The 24,043-nt window shown below is 50.0% G+C and overlaps 1 protein-coding gene across 3 annotated transcripts in view; it reads right to left on the bottom strand.

The window, feature by feature from the left end:
- CAPZB (capping actin protein of muscle Z-line subunit beta) overlaps window positions 1–24,043 on the bottom strand; it is a 96,933-nt gene that overhangs the window by 12,144 nt on the left and 60,746 nt on the right. For all 3 annotated transcript variants that reach the window (XM_081341503.1, XM_081341504.1, XM_081341505.1), the window contains 5 exons: window positions 21,593–21,682; window positions 16,705–16,826; window positions 11,834–11,947; window positions 2,444–2,585; window positions 1,192–1,308 (listed from right to left, as the gene is read on the bottom strand). In XM_081341503.1, coding sequence (XP_081197629.1) covers window positions 1,192–1,308; window positions 2,444–2,585; window positions 11,834–11,947; window positions 16,705–16,826; window positions 21,593–21,682 — 585 coding nt within the window. The remainder of the gene's footprint in view (window positions 1–1,191; window positions 1,309–2,443; window positions 2,586–11,833; window positions 11,948–16,704; window positions 16,827–21,592; window positions 21,683–24,043) is intronic.

The following is a 24,043-nucleotide window of genomic DNA, read 5'->3' on the forward strand; positions in this document are numbered from 1 at the left end:
TCATGTGTGTGTGTGTGTGTGTGTGTGTTTTTAACCCACAAAAGGGAGACGGGAGGGAGATTAAGGCCTTTGTTTCACTGGGTGTGGATGATGGGGAGCAGGGGGGGGAGAAGAGGAAGAAGTTGTGGGTCCCTCCTGTCTTGTCCTGGGGCATTTGCACCTTCTGCAGAGCTGTTGGCCCCACGTTCTGAACCAGCCTGGCTGAGAAAACGTAAAAAAAAGGGGGGGGGAAGAGGCGTGCAGTGCGGCTTCTCCCCCCCCCTCCCCCCCTCCCTCCCTCCCCATCTGGAAGCTGCAGCAGGCCCAGAAGTGGCTGGAGATTGGAGATTAGGGGTTGGGTGGGAAGACCCACTGCAGATTGAAGAGGGCGAGGGAGGACATTGTCGCCACGCAGTTGAGGGGGGGGGGAGCGCTGACAACGGGGAGGAGGAGAAGACGGGAGAGATGACAGAAGCGCAACAGCTGTTTGGTGCAAGAGGCGGAAGGAGGGAGGGAAGAAAGATTTTGATATTTTTTTTCTTTTCTTTTCATCTGGGTTTGGGTTTTATTATGGCTTTTTCACGTACTGTATTTATTGTTGTTTTCTATTGGGCATTACGTTTTAATCTTTTCTTAATTTTTGTATCTTTGCATTTTAGTATTTATTTATTTATTTATTTATTAATGGGATTTATATCCCGCCCTATCTCCCGAAGGACTCAGGGCGGCTAACAACAAAACATATAATAAGTACAGAAATTAAGATAGAAATAAAATTAAAATCATCTGTGCAATAAATTAAAATTAAAAATTAAAAACGAAATTAAAAATTGTAAATTTATTGCCCTGTTCACCGCCCTGAGTCCTTCGGGAGAAGGGCGGTATACAAATAAAATTATTATTATTATTATTATTATTATTATTATTATTATTATTATTATTATTATTATTATTATTATCATCATCATCATCATCATCATCATCATCATCATCTTCCAATCCCTGGAATCTGAAGCATCCTCTCTTCTTTCGGGGAGGGAGCGTTCATCACCACCTTCGCAGGCTGCCCCAGGACGTCTAGTGCCTGGCCTGGGGGGGGGGGACGGGGCTGGGGGGGGACGGGGCTGGGGGGGCTGGGGGGGGAGAGAAACTGCCTGGTTCCGTGCAGAGTCTGGAGAGAGACTACGGAGGGGGGGGCCTGCCGCCAGGTACCTGTCTGGTCAGGCTGCCTCCGAGGTTCATGGTGCCCGAGCCCGTCTTATTTGTCTGCAGCCACAGCATCACCGTGGAGGTCAGCTTGTAGTGGGCAGTGCGGCCGCTGGACTTCTCCTGGAGGAGAGAAATGCTCATGAGCACACACATACGCACACGCATGCACACACGTGCGCACGTGTGAGAGAGAGAGAGAGAGAGAGAGAGAGAGAGAGAGAGAGAGAGAGAGAGAGAGAGAGAACCTCCTTCGGCGTGGCTCAAGAGGCCAGCTCCTCTGCCAGGTTCACCAAAGCAACCGCGCCCCACCGCGGCGGAGAGAGATGGCGACGGTACCCCCTGCGCTCCCCCCACTGGGGAGTAAGCAGACACAAAGGGAGGGGGTCCCTTCTAGTTCTGCAGCCTCCCTCCCTCTCTCTTTCCTTCCTTCCTTCCTTCCTCCCTGTCTCCTTCCCTCCCTTCATCTCCTTCGTTCCTTCCTTTCTTCCTCCCTTCATCTTCTTCCTTCCTTCCTCCCTTCCTGTCTCCTTCCCTTCCTGCCTTTCTCCCTTCATCTCCTTCCTTCCTTCCTTCCTTCCTTCCTGTCTCCTTCCTTCCTTCCTCTCTCCATCTCCTTCCTTCCTTCCCTTCCTGTCTCCTTCCTTCCTTCCCTTCCTCTTTCCTTCCTTCCTCCCTCCCTCCTTCCTCTCCATGTCCTTCCTTTCTTCCCTTCCTGTCTCCTTCCTTCCCTTCCTGTCTCCTTCCTTCCTTCCTCCCTCCCTCCATCTCCTTCCTTCCTTCCTCCCTCCCTCCCTCCTTCCTTCCTTCCTCCCTCCCTCCTTCCTCTCTCCATCTCCTTCCTTCCTTCCCTTCCTGTCTCCTTCCTTCCTTCCCTTCCTCTTTCCTTCCTCCCTCCCTCCCTCCTTCCTCTCCATCTCCTTCCTTTCTTCCCTTCCTGTCTCCTTCCTTCCTTCCTTCCCTTCCTCTTTCCTTCCTCCCTCCCTCCCTCCTTCCTCTCCATCTCCTTCCTTTCTTCCCTTCCTGTCTCCTTCCTTCCTTCCTCTCTCCATCTCCTTCCTTCATCTTCTTCCTTCCTCCCTCTGTCTCCTTCCCTTCCTTCCTTCCTCCTTCCCATCCTTCCGTCCTTTTCCCACATTAAGAAAAGGGTGGGGGTGCTGGTTTTGGGGGGGGGAGACACGCTATTAAGTCCACCAGGCAACCCATCTGCCACCACGAGAGAGAAGGGGGGGTGGGGGGTGGGGAGACTGGGCTCTACCTGGACTTCTACCACGTGGATGGAGTCCCAGCAGCCTTTGATCTTCTTGGATCCGTCGCCGGCTTTCTTAATGAGAATCACCCCGGCAAATCCGTGATCCAGATCCCAGAGGTAAACCGAGGAAACGCCCCCTTCGAAATACCTGCAGCCAAAACGAAAGGCAAGAGATTGGTCGTCCCCCTGCACCACAATCGCTGCCCGCTGAGGGGGGACAGGACAGGAGGAGGCAATTCCGGGAAGCGGGAAAGGCAAGGCAAGGCTGCAGGGGACCGTGTAGGTAGGGCGACGTGCAGGAGTCCAAGAAAGCCACCCCGGGCGGCGGGTTTGGTCTCCCGATGGTCTCCACTCTCCTTGCTTGCAAACAAGTTTCTAGTCCTCGGATATTCCCCTTCAAGATCGGCCACCTACTGTTGGAACTGTTAGGCATATGGTGATAGCCTACATAGTTGGGTTGAAAATATATAAACTACGATGTTGTGACTTTAAGATGTTAATTGGCCAATGGGTGTGTAAGTCTTCTCATGGCCATAAGAGGGAGCTAGGAACGTAGCTTCATTCTCTCTGAATTCACTGCTCTCTCTACTATTACTGTTTTGCTGTACTGTTGGTTTACTACTGTGATAAACCTGAACTGTGTACTTGACCTCTGGACCGGTAAGAAGACTTTGCATTTGGAATACTCCTTGGACTGTTACTATTGTGTATGACCTGGACTGTTTTCTTTTTGACCGTGCATTTTTGTTTTTACACCACCTCAAAAGTAAAGTACTTTTTGCTTTCACAACTCAAGTGTACTCTTGTGGTTACTGTGTGACTCTTACTGCTCTCACTACCCTTCCTTGTCTGTGCAAACTCTCGGTAGCACAGAGAGACCTCTGCACAACAATTCCTAACAGGAACGATTGCACGACGGAGCCCAGGTTCCAGAGTCCCTTGGAAGGAACGGGTCTGCCTTCCCATTTTAATTGTACCTGCAGGATTTCGGTTCGGAGAGATCCGCCCAGGTAGAATAAAAAAAGGGCCACACAGACAACTCCCAGGTCTCCGTAGGAGAAGAAACAGCCACTCGTTCGTTCCTCGGCACCAACAGAGGACGGCCACTCGGACGCGGCTGAAGCCCACCCAGTCCGACTGACAGCCAGGAATGTTTTGAGCAGCAGTCCGAAAACCCAGATGAAACGTCAAAGCCATTTGTATGGCTTCCCCCTCTCTTGCTTATCGTGACAAGTGTTGTGATTCAGGGTCAGCCTGTGGGTTCGACAGTTGGGTCGGACGACTCAGAGGAGGAGAAGGGGGGTGTTGAAGAGCTTGCTAAGGCTCCGCAGAGCCCTCAGCCAGGCCCCTCCCACCTGGTCACGGACGGAGACCCAGCTGTGTGAGCCTGACAGCGTGGATGAAGATGACCCACAGCTGGCCCTGTTCAAGGACGCCCGACGCAGGAGGCAGTCAATCAGGAGTAAACAGAGGAAGGCAATGGGGCACCTCGGAAGGAGGCAGAGAGAAGCCACGCCCTGAACTGTATAAAAGGGGAATGCGTGGGAGGGCTGGTTTGCTGAAGGCAACCGTTTGAATAGCTCCTGTTTCATGGTTTGTGTTTGCTCTCTTTGCTCTGTGTTTTTATGTTAATAAATTTGGCAGGCTTAATTCCAGCCTCTTGCCTTCTTGTAAAAGGGGTTGTCCCTGCCTTTTCTGCAGGGCCGGTAGCAGGCTGGTACAGAACAACAAGAGCACAGCTGAGATTGAGTCTCTGTTCCCCACCAGCCCCCCAAGTCTCTTTTACAGCAAGACCGCCTAATTAAAATAAAAAAGGGGGCCACCTCTATCAGTTTTCTTTTTAATCATCATCATCTTACATTTTAAGGAGATACCTGGTTAATACAGGTAGGATGCTGGCAGCAACCCGTGTCAACCATTAGTGCCAGTCCGTTTGAGTGTTCAGTTGACTTGAGTTTCATGTTTTAGGAATAAAAGTTTGATGATGATGATGTTGTTGATGATGATGACCAGGAGGAGGAGGAGGAGACGACAATGGAGGTCATCTAGTCCAACCCCCTGATCAAGCGGGAGACCGTACACCATTTCAGACAAATGGCTGCCCAGTCTCTTCTTAAAAACGTCCAGTGTTGGAGCATTCACAGCTTCTGGAGGCAGGTTGTTCCACTGGTTAATTGTCCTCACTGTCAGGAAGTTTCTCCTTAGTTTCAGGTTGCTTCTCTCCTTGATTAGTTTCCATCAATTACTTCTTGTCCTGCCTTCAGGGGCTTTGGAGAATAGCTTGACTCCCTCTTCTTTGGGGCAGCCCCTGAGATACTGGAACACTGCTATCCTGTCACCCCTCGTCCTTCTCTTCATTAAACTAGACATACCAAATTCCAGCAACCGTTCCTTATATGTTTTAGCCTCTGGTCCCCTGATCCTTCTTGTTGCTCTTCTCTGCGCTCTTTCCAGAGTCTCAACCTCTTTTTTACATCGTGGTGACCAAAACTGGATGCCGTATTCCAAGTGTGGCCTTACCAAGGCCTTATAAAGTGGTAGTAACACTTCAGCCGATCTTGATTCAATCCCTCTGTTAATGCAGCCTAGCACTGTGTTGGCTTTTTTGGCAGCTGCAGCACACGGCTGGCTCCTATTTAGGCGATGTACTCAGAGCAGGCTTAAATCAGGCAGTGCCAACCAAGCCCCCCCCCCCCGCCTGCAGAAATGGGGACGGTTCTTTAACCCGCTTTGGGGGGGTGGCACATGGCCTGTTCCCTTATCCGTGGTTTTTCTGTGACCCCCCAGAAACAGCACCAGACCCTCCAGCCTGAGCAGGTCTGATCAAACCTTGGACCTCCCGTGTGAAATGGGAAAGGGGGTGCTAACTTTCTCCCCTCGGAGCCTTTTGCCTTTCCAAAGCAACCGAGTTCGAGTTCTGCGTTCTCATTCAGAACAAAACACACAGGACACCTGGAAGCGAATATGGGCAGTCTTGTCAACTCTACCCACGACTGACCTCTGCAACAGCCCCCCCTCGACGTACGACCACAACTCAGCCCCAAATTTTTGCTCTTAAGCGAGACGTTTGTTCAGTCAGTTTCGCCCCGTTTTGACGAGCTTTCTGGCCACCGTTGTTAAGTGGATCGCTTGCAGTTGATAAGCTAGTTGCCCGGTGGTTAAAGTGCTGGTCAAAAGGCCGCCCAGGGGAATCACGTGACCCTGGGACCCAGCAACGGTCGTAAGCGTGAGCCAGCGGCCAAGCGTCTGGATTTTGACCACGTGACCTTGGGGATGCTGCATCAGTCATAAGTATGAAAAACGTTATGTTCAAGCGCCGTCGTAACTTTGAACGGTCGCCAAGTGAACTGTTGCGAGTCAAGGACTGTCTACAGTTCTTCCCTCCAATTATAATTTCACCAGCAAGCCAAGAGGTGAAACGCTGATCGGAAGGAAAAGGGGGGGGGAGTATCACGAGACCCCTACTTTCCCCTCCCAGCGATCCCCAACTTCTGGTCTTCTAGCCCTGAACGGCCAGGAACGAGCCCAAACGAGGGAGGAATTCTGATTTATTTTATTTTTTCAACACGCTTCCCATGTAGGAGACTTTACATAAAGGCTTTTGTGGGTCTGTTTTTACGAAGGGGCCAAAAGGCCGCTGCGCCAGACCACAGAGAAGCCGCCCGCGTGCCAGAACAAGCAAGCGCACACATGGAAACGCTCGGCCGGCTTTTTGTACCTCGACCGACTCGGATCTAGGATTAATATTATTTTAAATACGAACATGCTGTTTCCACCTGGCCTGCGCCGGGCGCTGGCCCCGGCCTCACAGTCCCAGGCGGGGGAACAGATGCTGGCGGCCAGGAAAAACAGCCCCCTTGCCATCCTGCGGTTCTGACCCACACGCAGCGCGAATTATGGGGCTTTTCCCTCTCGCCAAAGGCTCGGCAGCTCAGGTCTGCAAGGTGTCCAGGGGGGCAGGGAGGGGCGGGGAGAGAGAAAACGGGGCAAAGGTGTCTGCAGAGGGGAGGAACCGATCCAGCCCAAAAGACGAGATTTGACGGGGAAGGGGCCGAGTGCCTGTTTTTCCTACACACAAACACACACACACACACACACACACCTTTCCTGCTGCAGCTTAAGCAAATCCCCTCCGAACGGGCCCACGGTCCTGGGCAGGCCCTTGACAAAGGCTTCCCCCCCCCAGCCTGCCTACAGGTGCAAACCACCCCTAGGCAAACATACCGATCCGGTGAGATCTGCACGGCCTCCGTGCCAGGCAAAGCTTCCAGACTGAACATCTGGCTGGCAGCTGGGCAGACTCCGACCCCGGGAGAACAAAGGGCGGATTCAGATGCCACGGGGGGAGAAGGGGGGAGTCCTTTGCCCACCTCCTCTTCCCCCTCCCCCAGAATCTCCGACGGCAGCCAAGCGGGTCCGAGGCAGGAAAGTAGGCAGGGGGCTCCGAAGAGTCTCCTTGCTGCTGGGACCGGTTGGGTCAAGGCTCGGGGCGGCAGGAAGAACAAGGGGATCAAGGGGGGATGACCCCAGGGGGTTCCCTGCTTCAGATTTGGGAGGGGGAGGGGGAGGACTGTGGGGTCCTTGGCTCTCTCCGAGCTTGGCGGTTTTCCTGCAGACATTTCATTACCCAACTAGGGAACATCATCAGTGTTAGAAGAAAGTGTGAGGGGGGCGGAGGAGGAGGATAAGAAGGAGGAAGGAGAAGGAGAATAAGAAGAGGAAGAGGAGGAAGAAGAAGAGGAAGAAGAGGAAGAAGGGGGAGAAGGGAGAGGAGGAAGAAAAGGAAGAAGGAGAATAAAAAAGGAAGAAGGGGAGGAGGAGGAGGAAGAACTAGTAGTAGAAGAGGAGGAGGAAGAGGAAGGAGAATAAAGAAGGAAGAAGGGGAGTAGTAGTAGTAGTAGGAGTAGTAGTAGTAGGAGAAGAAGAAGAAGAAGAAGAAGAAGAAGAAGAAGAAGAAGAAGAAGAAGAACAACAACAACAACAACAACAACAACAACAAAACAACAACACAGCCTCTACTTCCATCACTTCTGCAAGCAAGGGTCTCCAACCTTGGCAACTTGTGGACTTCCATCTCCCAGAATTCCCCAGCCAGAGATTGTGGAAGTCCACAGCTCTTAAAGGTTGCCAAGGTTGGACACACACACACACACACACACACACCGGACCCCCATTGCTCTACCGAGATCCAAGCCTTGAACGACGTGGGGCCCGGAAGCTTCCAAGGGAGAGCGGGGCCATCCGGGGTGGGAGAAAAGTCAACCTGAGCTCTGGCTGCTTTCTATGGGGAGCTGTGGCTGCAAGCCCCATGGTGTGTTCTTGGAGGGGGGGCAACACCGGACTGTCCCAAGGCTGACGAGGCTCAGACCGAGGGCAATGAAGCCACTGTGCAGGCCCGGATGGGCACCCCAGGCTGAGCCCACCAACGCACACACTCAGCCGAGGGCTCATCCGAAACAGGAAAGGGCCACGGAGCCCGGAAGGGGAGCCGCAGATAGGGGACCCGGGCCCTCCCCCTCCCCTCTTCCTTGGGGAGCTACAATTCCCAGCAGCCCCTGCCGGAAAGGAGGAGCCGACGAAGCTTCTCCTGGAGAACTGGTGCGATCCAGCCGCCCGTCTCTGCCTCCCTTCCTCAGGCCCCAGTTGGGATAGGCCGACCAACGTCCTGCCCGGCATTTGGGACAACCCAAGCACGGCTCTCCAGAGGACCTTTCCCAATCAAGCAGGGCTGGAGAATCTTAGCCTCCCAAACTCAGCGCCACGAGTACCATTTTGCTCACCTAAAAGACGCTCGCAAGCTTTGCGGATTTCTCCCCCTCCCCCCCCAAAGGAACGAAAGCTGATTTAAGACTTGGGGGAATATCCAGGATGGTCTCGCGGTGCGATAAACGAGGATCTAATTACAGACGGGGCCTTTTGGACGGACAAAAGTGCTTTTTGGTCATAGTCTCCAGCCAAACACTGATTAATCTACGGTCTTTCCCATCAGGGAGGCCTTCGCCGTCAACTCCTCACAAGCCCCCCCCCCACTTTCAAACAATCAGGAATGATGATTACATTCTGCAACTGGACCACCTTTTTTCAAAGACCCCTCCCCACAAAAAACTAAGGCAGGAGGGGACCGGGAGAAGCTCCCCAGCCAAGCTCCTCCACACACAAGCTGCTCCTCGCGAGCCCTTCTTCACCCCAAGGTAGTCCGATTGCAACCATCTGCTTCTCCTGGATTCGCAAAGAGAGGCCAGAAATCTTTGCCTGACTGAACCCCCAAGTCATCTACGGGGTCATTGGAACATGGGGGTTACCTTTAAAAAAATAGAGAGAGCCCGGTGGAGCCTTCGGACAATTATTGAAGAGAATTCAGATGGCGATTTCTGTCAAGGTAATGATTTAAAAGCTAACCAGCTGACGTAACGTAAGATCTACTGACCGGAATGATTCAGCAGGGTCTGTGTCCCTTTAGGAGCCTTTGTATAAAGGGAAGGCTCTGCTAATGTATTCTCTCTGTTTACCTGCTGTAACTGCTATGGGTTGGAGCCTGCTGTATTAGCAGTGTATGTCTATTGTTCCTGGTGTATGACATTGTACCACACACAATAAAGCACTGAACAGATTTCCCCTCAACCTGGGGTAGGAAGTGGTTAAGTGCCATCAAGTCAGTGTCAACTCTTAGTGGCCACACAGATGGATGTTCGCTGTGAGGCTCTGCCCCCAGCCTGGTCCTTCAGTGCTTCCAACACTGCATCTATGGTTGCTATAACTGAGTCCACCTGGCTGTCAGTTGACCTCTTCTCCTTCCACCTGTCCCAGCATTAGGACCTTCTTCAGGTCTTCATATCATGTCCCAAAGTAGGATTACGTGAGCCTGGTTACAGGCTTCTTCTTCTCCTTCCACCTGTCCCAGCATTAGGACCTTCTTCAGGTCTTCATATCATGTCCTAAAGTAGGATTACTTGAGCCTGGTCACAGGCTTCTTCTCCTTCCACCTGTCCCAGCATTAGGACCTTCTTCAGGTCTTCATATCATGTCCCAAAGTAGGATTACTTGAGCCTGGTCACAGGTGAGTGAGAGATCTTAAAGAGTTGATTTGTTCTAGGATCCCTTGGTCTGTTTTCTTGGCTCGCCCATCTTCTCCAACGTCAACGTTCAAGAATAATTCTTTAATGCTCTCCCCCACCCCCAGGCAACTGGACTTTCTCATTTTTTCCTTTGAAGATGTTTCCACACCCATTTGCACCCCTCAGGTGACCCCAAGGACAGAGATAAACCTCCAGGTGGCCTCAACGACCCTCTAAAAGGATGCAAATGACCGGCTGCCTGCAAGGAGTATAAATCCTTCCCTTCCCCACCATTCAGTCAGAACCTGAGGAAGCTTCTTGAATGAGAAGCGAAACGCCTTCAGAGAAAAACAAGAAAGTCCAGTTGCCTGGGGGGGGGGAAGCATCTTTGGGACAAGTATGACCTGGATGACTGAAAACCTTCAGAGATGTACATCTCGTGGTTCTTCAAAGACCAGTTTTGGCTCCCACAGAGTTTCACAGGGAATAACACCAGATTCTGATATTTAGGGTAGGAACCCAAACTTTTAAAGAAGTCTGCCTAAAAATAAAAGCCTAGGTAACACACGAAGAGGGCAGCCAAATAACCTGGACCCAAAGTCTCCAGGCCTTGACCCAAATCCACGAGCAAAACATGGGAGAAAAGTTGCGAACGGCTGCGGCCGCCTTCCTATTTAACGCAGCTGCCTCCAGAAAGACGGCTTTGTGGTTGTTGTTTTTTTAATCGATGCCGCCACTCGGTTTTTATTTCCGCTCCAATTCTCTTTCTGGCAACGGCAGGCCGGCCCTCATGTTCCAGGATAAGGGCCAAAGAACTGTGCAGTGAACCCGTTCACGTTTATCGCTTCAATCTTACGTCGCAATTGCTTTTTTTTTTAAAAAAAGGTAAAGTCGGCTGTGTTTGGCCATTAGCTAGTCTTGGATTCACAATTAACTGATCAAATCGATGACGATTAAAATTCCCAACGATGCTGGCTTTGCAGATTCGGGGTGGTGGGGGTGGGGGTGGGACGTCACCCCTTACAAACAGGAGGTAGCAAAGTGTGCTCCGCTGGGCTCCATTAAAGAGAAAATAATAATAACAATAATAATAATAGTAGTAGTTGGAAGGTCTTCTGCTTCAACGCCCTGCTCCGGCAGGAAACCATTTCAGACAAACCGTTGTCCATATTTTTAAAAGTATCTTTTATGTCATCCCCTAAAATATGGGGAGCCTCAAGGGGCAAAAGGGAGAGAAAAGGAAGGGATCAGCAGCAAGGGCCCCCCAAGTCCCACCGTCCACAACACAAAGACAACAGCAAACAGCTGCCGCCAAAGGCTTCTGGGAGTTGTAGTCCATGCACCCGGGGGTGGGGGTCTAATTAGGGAAAAGAGGCTAAGGCAGGGGTCTTCCCACGTGGCCCTTTTAGGACTTGCAAAGGGTCTCCTGTTTGAGCAAGGGGTTGGACTAGAAGACCTCCAAGGTCCCCTCCAGCTGTGTTATTCCATTCTACAGAAGGGATTCAGTACTTATGGGGCTGAGTCCCCCTTGTTTCTAATCCCAGAGGTCAGAGATCAATGAATTATCAGCTGCCCAGTGTTACTTGACCGAGAAGGACAGCTATAGAAGTTGAACGGACAGGCAGGGCTGAGGAATGCTGGGAGTTGAAGTCCACAAGCCGCTTCTTCCGTGAGCATTTGAAGTTACAAACCAATTAAAAAAAAATTGACCGGTGGCCGTTTTTCACGCTGACGGCCGCAGCAACGTCCCCGTGATGAACCCACGATCAGAATTGGAACGCTTGGCGACGGGCAGACGACGGTTGCAGTGCCAATCATGATCCCCGTTTGTGAATTTCTGACCGGCCAAGTCAGCGAGGGGGGGGGGGAAAAAGGAGAGAAGCCAGACCCACTTAACAAGGGCGGTGATTCGCTTCACAACCGGGGGGGCAAGTGAGGTCGTAAAGCGGGGCCAGGCTCGTTGAACAAGTGTCTCGCTTAGCAGCCGAAATCTTGAGCTCAAGATTTAAAATTTAAAAGACCGGGGGGGGGGAGGAGGAGGGGGCGCCGCACACACACCTGAGACGGGCACAGCTACAAGCTACGTCCTGACCATATTCAGCTCCCCACCACCCCCACAAGACAAGGAAGCAAACCCCTGCTGCCGTCGCCCCCCCCCCCAGTCAATCTTCCCTCTAACTCAATTTTAAAGGAAGACCCTCCCTCAAAGGTGGGGGGGGGCTCTTTGTGGGGAAAAGCCCCTCCCTTCGAGGAACGGGCAGGGGGGTCACTCCTTACCTTGGGCCATTGCCGGCCACTCCCCCCCCCCCGTTTTTCCCCACCAGAGAAGGGTTCAACGTACAAGTCCCTGTACTGGTCAAAGGCGTTGTTGGCCTCCACTTCCAGCTTGCGCAGGCGGGCCGAAGGCATGGCGCCGTCTTCCAAGGGCGGGTCGTACTTGTTACTCCAGGGTGACCTGCGCACGGAGGGGAGGGGGAGGGAAAAGAAAAAAAACTATGATTTTCATCCCACATCAAAAGAGTCCCACCCACCCCCCGTCCCGATGTTGCAGTGGCACAGACACAGCGCAGACTGCTTGGGCAGGGGTCTATGGTCTGGCCTATGTGTGCAGGAGGAGGAGGGGGCATGAGCTGGCTGGGCCGTGTGTGTGTGTGTGTGTGTGTGTGTGTGTGTGTGTCTGTGTGTGTGTCTGTGTGTGTGTCTGTGTCAAGCCAGCCAAGAGGGGGAGGAGAAGGGAGAGGCAACGGTGCTCAGTCCCCCCTCTTCCGACCGACGCTTCTCCCTTTAAATTCAGCCGTGGGAAGCCAGACTCATTTTCTGACGTAGGGAAGGAACAACGGGCAAATGGGGGGGGGGGGAAATTCCCCACAAAAATCATCTTCCATGTGCCGTCGGCACGTTTCGTGTCGACGGCCCCGTTGTTGCTCAGCGGCTCTTTTAAAAGAGAGAGACTGTGTTAGCCCTGGAAGAATAATAATAATAATAATAATAATAATAATAATAATAATAATAATAATAATAATAATAATAATAATAATAATAATAATAATAATAATAATAATAATAATAATAATAATTGTTGTTGTTGATGTTGTTGTTATATAACCAAGCTGCCAGTTACTGCTTTCAATTAGCTGCCTATGCTTGGGCTTTTAATGGTTTGGGTTGTTATTGGGTGCACCTGGAAGCCCACAGCGGAGAACGGCGTTTAAAATTTGTATTTTCAAATGATTCTAAGGACCAGGATTTGTGAGATAGATAGTTAGATAGATAGATGGATAGATGGATAGATGGATAGATAGATAGATAGATAGATAGATAGATAGATAGATAGATAGATAGATAGATAGATATTATTTATTTATTTATTTAGCGTATGGCTGGTCACACACAGAATTAAAAGCACTTCATATTTACAAGTTAGAACAGTTAAAACAATTTTTTTTTGAAAAAAGAAGCAATTATAAAACCTAAGAGGAAAACAGAAATAACATTTCAGAGTTTAATGTCGAGTTTGGAGATCCAGTCAGTAGCTGCCGTTGTTACGCAGAGGAAGTCCTTAAAATCTCCTGGCTATCTTCTATTAGCGCATTCCCTCGCTATATGTTGGATAGTCTGTCGGGGAGCCCCGCAATCACATTGTGCTGAAGGTGTCTTTCCCCATTTATACAGAGAATCGGCGCACACACCCCAGGAGTCGTTCTAATTCTATTGTATGTCACCCGTATGTGTCAGGGTAGATTAAATCCTGGAGGTATACTATTAGGATTAATATGCTCAGAAATATCTTGGGAGGGATAGATAGATAGATAGATAGATAGATAGATAGATAGATAGATAGATAGATAGATAGATAGATAGATAGATAGATAGATAGATAGATAGATAGATAGGCAGGCAGGCAGGCAGGCAGGCAGGCAGGCAGGCAGGCAGGCAGGCAGGCAGGCAGGCAGGCAGGCAGGCAGGCAGGTAAAGAGGGAGATGATAGATAGATACATAGATGGATAGGTAGGTAGGTAGGCAGGCAGGCAGCTAGAGATAGCTATATTATATATGTAGATAGATTTGATAGATAGATAAACAGACAGATAGACAGATAAAGAGAGAGAGAGATGATACATACATAGATGGATAGGTAGGTAGGTAAGTAGGCTGCTAGATAGATAGCTATATTATGTGTAGATAGATTTGATAGATAGATAGATAGATAAATAGATATAGTTAGATAGATAGATAGATAGATAGATAGATAGATAGATAGATAGGCAGACAGACAGACACACACACACACACACACACATATTATTGAAGCACTTTTTAAGGGACAGTGTTTTTACTGTGAGTTAAGAACGGCCGCTTGTATCTGGGCACAGAGTAGCGCGGGCAAGTGGGGCTCGTGTCCCCCCGCTATCCCATCCCCTTTAACCAAGTAGAGATGTGCAGGTGGCAAACACACACACACACACAACACCCAGCGTGGAACTCCAGAGCTACACAGCCCTTTCCTGGCCTGCAGGGAAAAAAACACCCAGAGGCCTCACTCACTCCTCGTAAAAAAAAGGATAAAGAAGAGAGGACGGCGAAGGCAGTGACTTTATCCACCGGGAATCCGCCGTGTTACCCCAAAAAAGGGCCTTTAGACGCATTTCGGGGACGAAAGGCAGATGGTCCCCCCCCCCTCTCTTCACTTTCGGTTGCAGAAAGGTCAAACAGCCTCTTGGAAGCAACACACACACACACACACACACACACACACACACACAGCAGAAGTGTTCCAGGAAGAGGATTAAAGGCCGCTGAGGTTACAGGGGGGGCGAAGAGAGGATTTTTATATCCTTCCCACCAATAGGCCTTGCGGAGGAAGAGTTTACCCACTTATTGGATGTGACCTCGCAACCGTTGGTTTTGCCGCACCGGCTGGAAAAACCAGTGACCTAGGACCGTTTTTTCACACCGACGACCGTCGGCGCAGCGTCCCCGTGTGGGCGAAATTCAGAGGCTTGGCAACCAACTCGTGTTTATGACGGACGCAGAGTCCCCCTGCGGGGGTGCGTGTGCGTGTTTCACATGATTCCGTTTTGCAACTCTCTTGACGATCCGCCTAACAACCGCCTTACTGGCTTAGCAACGGCAGCGACTCCCTTAGCAGCTGTGGCAAGGAAGGTCGTAAAGCGGGACAAAATCTGCTTAACGGCTCCCGTGCTTAGCAACGTAAACTTGGGGCTGGGTGGTCAAGGAATACCTTTACTACTAGGAGTAGACATTGAAAGGGCGTCTCTCGCCACCGGAAAACTCCTACAGGCTTCTACATCACTTAGCAACACGTGTGTTTGTGTGTGTGTGTGTGTGTGTGTGTGTGTGTGTGAGAGAGAGAGAGAGAGAGAGAGAGAGAGAGAGATTCAGCTTGCAGCAAATGAGCTGTATTCTTCACGCATGATTCCTCCTGGTGTGGGTCTCGAACCCGTCAACTAACAGGACTAATCCCTTGGGCTACTAACTAATCCCTCGGGCTACGACCACAATTGAGCTCAAAGTTTACGCTGCCAAGCGAAAACACTCGTTTGGGGAATTTTGCCCCCTTCCACGGTTTTTTCCGGCCACGGCTGTGCAGCGAATCGTTGCAGTGGTTAAGTTAGCGACAGGGCTGCCCAGCGCATCTTGGCCTCCTCGCGGACTTGGAAGGACGCAAAAGGGGAAAATCACGTGACACACACACACACACACACACCGGGACCCTGCAGTGCCGTCATAAAATAGGAGTCAGCCGCCAAACCTCTGAAATTTGATCACGTGACCGCCGGGACGCTGCCACCGGTCACCAGGGCGAAAAACGGCCGTGAGTCACCATTTTTTTTTCCTTCTCCCGGTTGTTGTTGTTAGTTGCGAAGTCGTGTCCGACCCATCGTGACCCCATGGACAACGTTCCTCCAGGCCTTCCTGTCTTCTACCATCCTCTGGAGTCCCTTTAAGCTCACGCCTACTGCTTCAGTGGCTCCATCCAGCCACCTCCTTCTCTGTCGTCCCCTTCTTCTCTTGCCCTCAATCTTTCTTCTCCAGTGAGTCCTTCCTTCTCATGAGGTGGCCAAAGATGAGATGGTTAGAGTGAGCCATTGACACAACAAATTTGGGCCAACGTGGGGAGACAGTGAAGGACACCGAGGCGTGGCATGCTGTGGACCATGGGGTTGCAAAGAGTTGGACACGACTTAGCAGCTGACCAACCCGTGGACTTCAGCTCCAAGGAATTCATGAGCCAGCATGTCTGACTCAGGAATTCTGGGAATTGAAGTCCACATGTCTTAAAGTCGCTAAGCTGAAGAAACACTAATCTACATTATCCACAAATATACATACAGCTGACAAATGGTTGTTGTTGTTAGTTGCAAAGTCGTGTCCGACCCATCGCGACCCTATGGACAATGTTCCTCCAGGCCTTCCTGTCCTCTACCATCTTCTGGAGTCCATCTAAGCTCACGCCTACTGCTTCAGTGACTCCATCCAGCCACCTCATTCTCTGTCGTCCCCTTCTTCTCTTGCCCTCAATCTTTCCCAGCATGAGGCTCTTCTCCAGTGAGTCCTTCCTTCTCATTAGGTGGCCAAAGTATTTGAGTTTTTCAACTTCAGGATCTGGCCTTCTAAATATTAGATGTTTTGTGCCAGCCATGGCAGTTCCCCAGAAAGGTCATCAGATGGGAGCAAAGAGGCTTCTTTGCTTCCACTGATGAGCCAAGGGTCTCAGACCCCATTGGCAGAGTGTTTTATGGTCAGGGAGGGACCAAGACCCCCCATAAATACCTCTGCACGAGGGGCTGCTCTTTGTCCTAGCTTCTAGTCTCTCTTCAGCTTAGTTCTTGTTCTGTTCGTTATGCTATGCTAGCTTTCTTTCTTTCTTTTGTTCTCTCTCACATGCAGGCATGAATGCCTTCATGCCAAGTAATTCTTTCTCTTTAATCTATCATTGAATAAAGCTAATATGATTGCGTCTCTGCGTCATGCCTTTTACTTGGAAGCACCTTAACGATCCATCGTCCTCGTGAGATCATCTCACACTAAAGAGCAGTCAGGGTGGATCTCCTCTAGGACCGACCGGTTTGATCGCCTTTCTCCCGGTGCCGGACGCTAAATGTACTATCTGTGTCTGCCCCAAAGTCAAAAAGGAGCAGGCTAGCCATGTGTCCCATGGGGAGAAATGAACCGTGAGTTTTCCCTTACCTGTAGGAATCGCCATCCCGGTTGTAATCACACAGGAGGTAGTCCTTGCCCACCACCTTATCCCGAGCGATCTTCAGAGGCTGGTCCACAGAGGACAGGAGATCTTCACAAAGGCTGGGAACCTATGGAAGGAGTGGGAACGGATGAGCCGTGTCAGGGCAAACCAGCCAGGACTCTGGGCTTGGTTGCTCTCAGGCTGAGCTCATCTCCACCACCTTTGGCCCATCCCGCGGAAAAGCAGCGCACAAGATCTGCAGAGCCTCCCCACCACCACCACCACCCCCTTTCTCCGTTCAGACCTTCCCGAGAAATCCCACTCCCCTCCTAGTGCGGTTTTGGAAGACAAGCAGCCTCACCGCTACAGTGTCAGCCTGCCTGCCAAACACTTTGTAGGGGGAAGAACGGTCTGGTTTGGTAACCCCCCCTTACCCCAACCCACCCCCAGGAGCGTCTGGGTGTAGACAGGACTAGCCTTTTGATGAGGTTAGCGCTACCATTCTGGGCCGCTCTTATCTAAAACCAGCTTTCAGCTCTGGCTTTGATCTGGGACAGACGGAAAGCAGATAAAACGTGTTTCCTTTTAACGGGGCAGAGGAGAGGGGGAAGAGAGAGAGAGAGAGAGAGAGTCGCAAAGGGCGATTTTTCCATAAAAGACAGCCAAGCGATGCCATTCTCTCTCTCTCTCTCTCTCTCTCTCTCTCTCTTCCTCTCGTCCCTTCCTCTGTTTTTAGTTCACAAACACGTTCATAAAACTTTCCCACCAAGGAGAATGGACTATTCAACCTTTTCACTGGCATTGACTCTTCGTTCTGATATCGGACCGTTTAGTTCGGGATTGGATGTGCCTTCTGCCATCCCGTGTAAAATGTTAGCTTTAAAAATAAATAAATAACAGTAAAAAAAAAACCACCAGGTACCCTCAATCAACGTAAGAGGTCCCCAAATAAGGAAATGGAACTTTTTCTGCAAAACCAAGAAGAGACAAACACGCAGAAAGGTCTTTCCGCAGCAGTCCAGTGGCCCAATTCCAGTGGCCTTCTCAACCTCTGAAGGGAAGAATACGGTCTAAGTCTCAACAGGCCGACGCGGTTATTGGAATACCCTGCAATTCTCTTCTGCACAACCGCACCCCTGTTGTGTCCACAGAGACTTGTCCATCGTCCAGATCGCGGTTATCCCGAGGGTGCTTTTCCAACAAACCGCTGGACTTCCTTCTGGAGAACTGGGGAAGCTTCTTGGGATGGGAAGTGAAACGTTTTCAAGAAAGAAAGGGGAAAAAAAAACCACGACCCAAGAACGTCCAGTCGCCTTCGGGACACACACACGGTTGTGTGCACACAGAGGAGGGGCAAACGCAACCCCCGTCCCAATAAAGGGGGCCACACTGGTGTGGTCTTGCACAGCTCAACTGCAGGCATGTTTGCAGATGTGTCTTACAGCGTCGGCTTCTTGCCAAACTTGCTGTAAAGCAATTCCTGGAAGGGGGGAGGGGGGCAAGAACCTTTTAAAAAATGGTAAATATTTATAATGGAAACCTAAGAACTGCTAAGAGAATAAGCTGACCGTGAATGGCAGCTTAATTTTTTCCACTAGCTCATGCTCAGGGTGGAGTTTAATGAGCTCTCTCTGGGCAATCTGCCAACCATCGTTAGTTAAGGGGGGTGGGGAATTACCTGTTCTTTAAAAAAAGAGGTGATATTGCTGAAATTACATATGCACGGCTGAAAGAGTGAAAGGCAAGTCGTTTATAGATAAGCCTTGAGCTAACAACTCTAAAATTTAGCCTATTATTCAGCTAACCTCTCTTTCACATACACTCACAAATGCTCACAAAGAGGAGCATTGACTCAACCAGGGGTCTTCAAACTTGGCCCCGTGGTGGACTTCAACTCCCAGAATTCCTCAGCCAGCGTGCCTGGCTGAGGAATTCTGGGAGTCGAAGTCCACAAGTCATCAAAGGGCCAAGTTTGAAGACCCCCTGAACTAAACACTAATTTCAGATTCAAAAAAAATAATAATTCCTAAATCCAATACTTGGGCCTAATAATAATAATAATAATAATTAATAATAATAATAATAATAAAACATGATGATGGGTAAAGGTTCCCACGGTGTACAACTTTGGAGAGAAGTCAACAGTTTGAGTAGACAACCCTGGTATGATTGAACAACCAAGAGACGTGGTTAAAAGCCACATTCCCACGTGAGCGCCACCTAAAACCACGGAAAGCTTCATGGTCTCTCCATGTTATCCCTTTAAGATAGGGGGTCTTCAAACTCCCACAATTCCTCAGCAAGTCACGCTGGCTGAGGAATTCTGGGAGTGGAAGTCCACAAGTCTTAAATTGGCCAAGCTTGAAGACCTCTGCCTTAAAGGCAAGGAGATCTCTTTAAAAAGTTCTCTTCCTCATCGCCAGCTCTCTCCTTTTTTTGGAAACAGGTGAAAAAGCTGCTCGAGGGCGAACTACTTATTACACTTAGGCTTTGGCTGGGCTGAGGCATTCCTATTAAAAAACTGTGCTGACTGAAGTGGTAATAACCAAAGGGGGCAAGAGCAGAGGTCCTCAAACTTGGCCCTTTCATTCCTCCGCCGGGCTAGCTGAGGAATTCTGGGAGTTGAAGTCCACAAGTCTTAAATTGGCCAAGCTTGAAGACCCCTGGCCTAGAGGGCCCACACTGCAAAGGTATCTTGTCGGTGGTCATCCTGCCGTAGGGATGGATCTCATGAGGCCCACCCTGGCCTCAGACCACCCCAAAAGCGCAGGCCATCTTCCCGTAAAGACCCGGCATTCGGGAGATGAATGAGGACACTCTTTGAGACGGCTCTGCAAAAGAATGGCTACGCGCTGAAGGGAGATCAGGCGCAGACACAACGGAAGACAAATTGGGAGAAGAAAAAAAAACAAAAAAAAACGAGCCCGCGATGCCTAACAAGAGTCTCTTTGTCCCCACCCCACCCCCGGCCACGCTAGGCTAGCTGAAGTTAATGAACCAGGTATTAAGGCAAGAGTTTTAATTAAAAACCGGGCCATCATTCCAGCCAGCAAGACAAGCGGCCACCTGTGTACGGTCAGAAACCCAACACCTAACCCCAACAGCTGGCCGAGCCTTGGCTTCCTGCTGGAAAGGCCAATCGGATGAGTTGACATCCGTGGAACTGGCAGGATCAAGATGGGATGTGTGTGTGTGTGTGTGTGTGTGTGTGTGTGTGTGTGTGTGTGTGTGTCAAACCAGGTCTTCGGCATGACAGCCAGCCATGGGAACTTGTCCCTTTTCAGGGCTCCGGGGTGGGGGGAAAGATTTGTGGTGTGCTTCTGGGATCCGGCTTCGGGCAATGTAATCCAACCGCCCCAACACGGATCCTGGAGAGAAAAACGTCAGGATGCTAAAAGCTCAGGGAATGGAATTTGGGTGGACAAGAACCGCAAAACCCAACTTGGGGTGTGTTGTCTGCGTGGAATGCCTGCGGCCAGGGTTAGGGTTAGGATTTAAAATCCTGGATTTCAGAGAAGTGCAAGTGAGGAGGCACTCCCAAGACCGTTCCTTGGGACGAAGGGGTGGAGCAGCGACCCAGGCAAGATCCGCACCCGTGTCTTCCTCAGCCGTAGGGGACAGAAAGGTGCGGCCTGCACCCGGGCGAGGGTCCGGAACGCTTCCAAGCCAAATTGCCACGGTGCCTTGTTAACGCACGCAATACGTTCCGCCTGCGTGTTGAATCTGAACGGCCGTGACAAAAAATGGTGCCTGGAGCTTCAGCCACTGTTCTGCTGGGAGGGAGACCTCTCCCACTTCTCTCTCTAAAGGTCTAAATTCCTCCACGGCCCCCAAGACCGCGAGCTGCCTGCTCAGCGGCACGCACGCAGGGCCCTTGACTGACATGAGTGCTAATGAACTCTAATTACAAACTCAGCAGCCCGTGAAAGCCAGAGAGCAGGGCCGAGGGAGGATGGCCATCCACCTGGGGTTTGGGGAAGGGGCGCTGACCCAGAAAGGACCCCCGCCTGCCCTCTGGACGTGCCCCTGCATTTCATGTTCAAGTTAGGCCTTCTCCTCGGGTCGGCACAAATCACATCTGGCAAGGCCGTGCACAGCTAACCCCAAGGACTCCAGGAGACCAAGGACCCCAGCAGGCATTAAAGCTTGACCTTCAGGGTCCCAGCTAAAGGGGCTTGGTGGGGAGGGGGTGTGTGTGTGGCTTTTGTTTTGCTGGAGAACCTCAGCAGCCTTCCTGAAAGTGGGAAGAGCGGAGAGAGGCATGGCTGGCCGGCCCTGGTGGTGGCGTCACTCCGACGGGTTAAAACCGACGTTGCCAAAACCAGCCAGGCTGAAGAAACACAGAGCAATGAATTAATTCTGCACATCTGGCTCTTTTTGTCCTTGGTTGAGCAGGAAATAATAATAATAATAAAGGTGGGCTTGGCGTGCCATTGCAGGTGAGGCTTTGGACTGCCACCTCAAGTGTGGCTCACTCCAATGGGGGTTCCCCACGGGATTTTGAATTCTCCTAGAGAACAGAGCCCCCAGGGGTATGAAATCTAAACAAACAGAGCCAAGATACACACACACACACACAAACACACCCCAAAAAAACCAACTTCACTTTCCAACACAAGCAGGGCGAAACAAGCCACCCCGACAGTTTTAAAGAGGTGGGGAGGCTCTGGGGCAAGGGTCTTCAAACTTGGCCACTTGAGGACTTGTGGACTTCAAGTCCCAGAATTCCTCAGCCAGCATGGCTGGCTGAGGAATTCTGGGAGTTGAAGTCCACAAGTCTTCAAAGTGGCCAAGTTTGAAGACCCCCCCCTGCTCTGGGGGCATCTGTTGAATCTGTTGGATGTCCAACAGCCTGTGAAGAACATGGAAAGGTCCCCCCACGTGCCAACTCACCAAATCAATCAGGTCACTGAGGTTTTTCTCGATCTGCTGGGGAGGAAGACGCCTCATCAAATCCAAGGCACAGTCCAGCTGCTGCTCACTCTGGGGGGAAAAAAGAAAAGAAAAGAAAAAATGGGAAAAAAGCGACGTACAACAAATTTAGGAAACATAAACGGAACTTAAGGACTGATCTCCTAATCAGCCATCCGACAGAGGCTGGGGTGGAAACGGGGCCCTTGAGTGCGAGAAGCCAGGACTCTGGCAATATGGCCTAGCAAGAAGAAGGAGAAGGAGAAGGAGAAGAAGAAGAAGCAAAGGATTGTGGGGTCCTTGGAGCTCTTTAAACTTGGTGTTTTTCTTGCAGACGTTTCATTACCCAAACTAGGTAACATCATCAGTGCTAGAAGGGAGGGGGGAGGAGGAGGAGGAGGAGGAGGAGAAGGAGAAGGAGAAGGAGAAGGAGAAGAAGAAGAAGAAGAAGAAGAAGAAGAAGAAGAAGAAGAAGAAGAAGAAGAAGTTGGAAGGGACCTTGGAGGTCATCTAGTCCAACCCCCCCCCCAGGCAGGAAACCCTACACCATTTTGGACAAATGGCTGTCCAGTCTCTTCTTAAAAACTTCCAGTGTTGGACCATTCACCACTTCTGGTGGCAAGCTGTTCCACTGGTTTCTTGTTCTAACTGTCAGGAAGTTTCTCCTTAGTTCTAGGTTGCTTCTCTCCTTGATGAGTGTCCATCCCTTTTGGGCACACGGATGACCAGGTCCACCCGTCCTAGGATGGGGGGTCAAGGGTGGTCAAGCTCTCTGCCAAGTGGCCATTCAACCAGCGCACATGAGCAGGAACTTAGCAGGATAGGCTGTAGGCTGGCTTACTTTTTCAGAGGTTTCACCAGTGCGTAAGGAGCCAAACGGAAAAGGCCGGCGTATAGCACAATTCCATATGTGGCTAAAGGAGTGGTGTAAAGGGGAAAGCTTTGGGTATATTAGTCACAATGTCTGTAGCTGGTCCAATGGGAAAAAAATGTACAAAAGAGATGGTTTGCATCCATCCAAGAAAGGGACTGAGTTACTCGGCAATAAACTCACAGATTTTCTGGAGGAATATTTCAACTAAACAATGGGGACAAGCGCAGCTAATTGATACAGAACACCCCTGTCCCCGGCAATCTAAAAATTATAGGGCTATCAGTGCACGTAACATAGGTGTGTGTATGTGTGTGTGTGTGTGTGTGTGTGTGTGTGTGTGTGTGTGGACAAGAATACCAACCTTGCAGTCAAGCAAAATCAAGCTTTTAATAGCGAGTGCCACACAAATAGCACTAACCAAACAGGTGGTAAGACGATAGGGGAACTCAGGCACCAGACAGGTTATGGAGAAAGTAAAACACAGGGTCAGTCACAAAGGACTCAAATGTCCATACGCCAATGCACAGAGTATGAACAGTGAACAGGGCGAAGTAGAAATTCAGGTTAAATGAGGGCAGATATGGTATTGTTGCCATTACGGAAAAACGGTGGGATGAAACCCACAAATGGAACATGCGGCTAGAAAGATTTAACTTATTTCAAAGAAACAGCCCAAACACAAAAGAGGAGGCGGAGTTGCTCTCTATGTAAGAAATAACGACATCTCTACAGCAATAGAGCACAACGATGAAAACTGTCTTGAATGCACGTGGGTCAATATAAAAGGGGGGGGGAAATGACGTTGCCAAAGGTGTGTACTCTTAGTTTAATGAATATCTCAGGGACTGCCCCAAAGAAGAGGGAGTCAAGCTCTTCTCCAAAGCCCCAGAAGGCAGGACAAGAAGCAACGGATGGAAACTCGTCAAGGAGAGAAGCAACCTGGAACTAAGGAGAAACTTCCTGACAGTGAGGACAATTAACCAGTGGAACAACCTGCCTCCGGAAGCGGTGAATGCTCCAACACTGGAAGTCTTTTAAGAAGAGACTGGACAGCCATTTCTCCGAAATGGTAGGGTTTCCTGCCTGAGCAGGGGGTTGGACTAGATGACCTCCAAGATCCCTTCCAACTATTCTATTCTATTCTATTCTATTCTATTCTATTCTATTCTATTCTTTCTATTCTATTCTATTGTATTCTATTCTATTCTATTCTATTCTATTCTATTCTATTCTCCATTCCTCCTACTATTCTATCCTATCCTATCCTATTGTATTCTATTCTACTCTATTCTATTCTATTTTATTCCATTCTATCTCTCTTTATTCCATTCCATTCCATTCTATTCTATTCTATTCTATTCTATTCTATTCTATTCTATTCTATTCTATTCTATTCTATTCTATTCTATTCTATTCTATTCTATTCTATTCTATTCTATTCTATTCTATTCTATTCTTCATTCCTCCTATTATTCTATTCTATTCTATTCTATTCTATTCTATTCTATTCTATTCTATTCTATTCTATTCTATTCTATTCTATTCTCCATTCCTCCTAC

The sequence above is a fragment of the Vipera berus genome (assembly GCF_964194415.1).
Source record: "Vipera berus genome assembly, chromosome: 17".
Classification (NCBI taxonomy): domain Eukaryota; kingdom Metazoa; phylum Chordata; class Lepidosauria; order Squamata; family Viperidae; genus Vipera; species Vipera berus.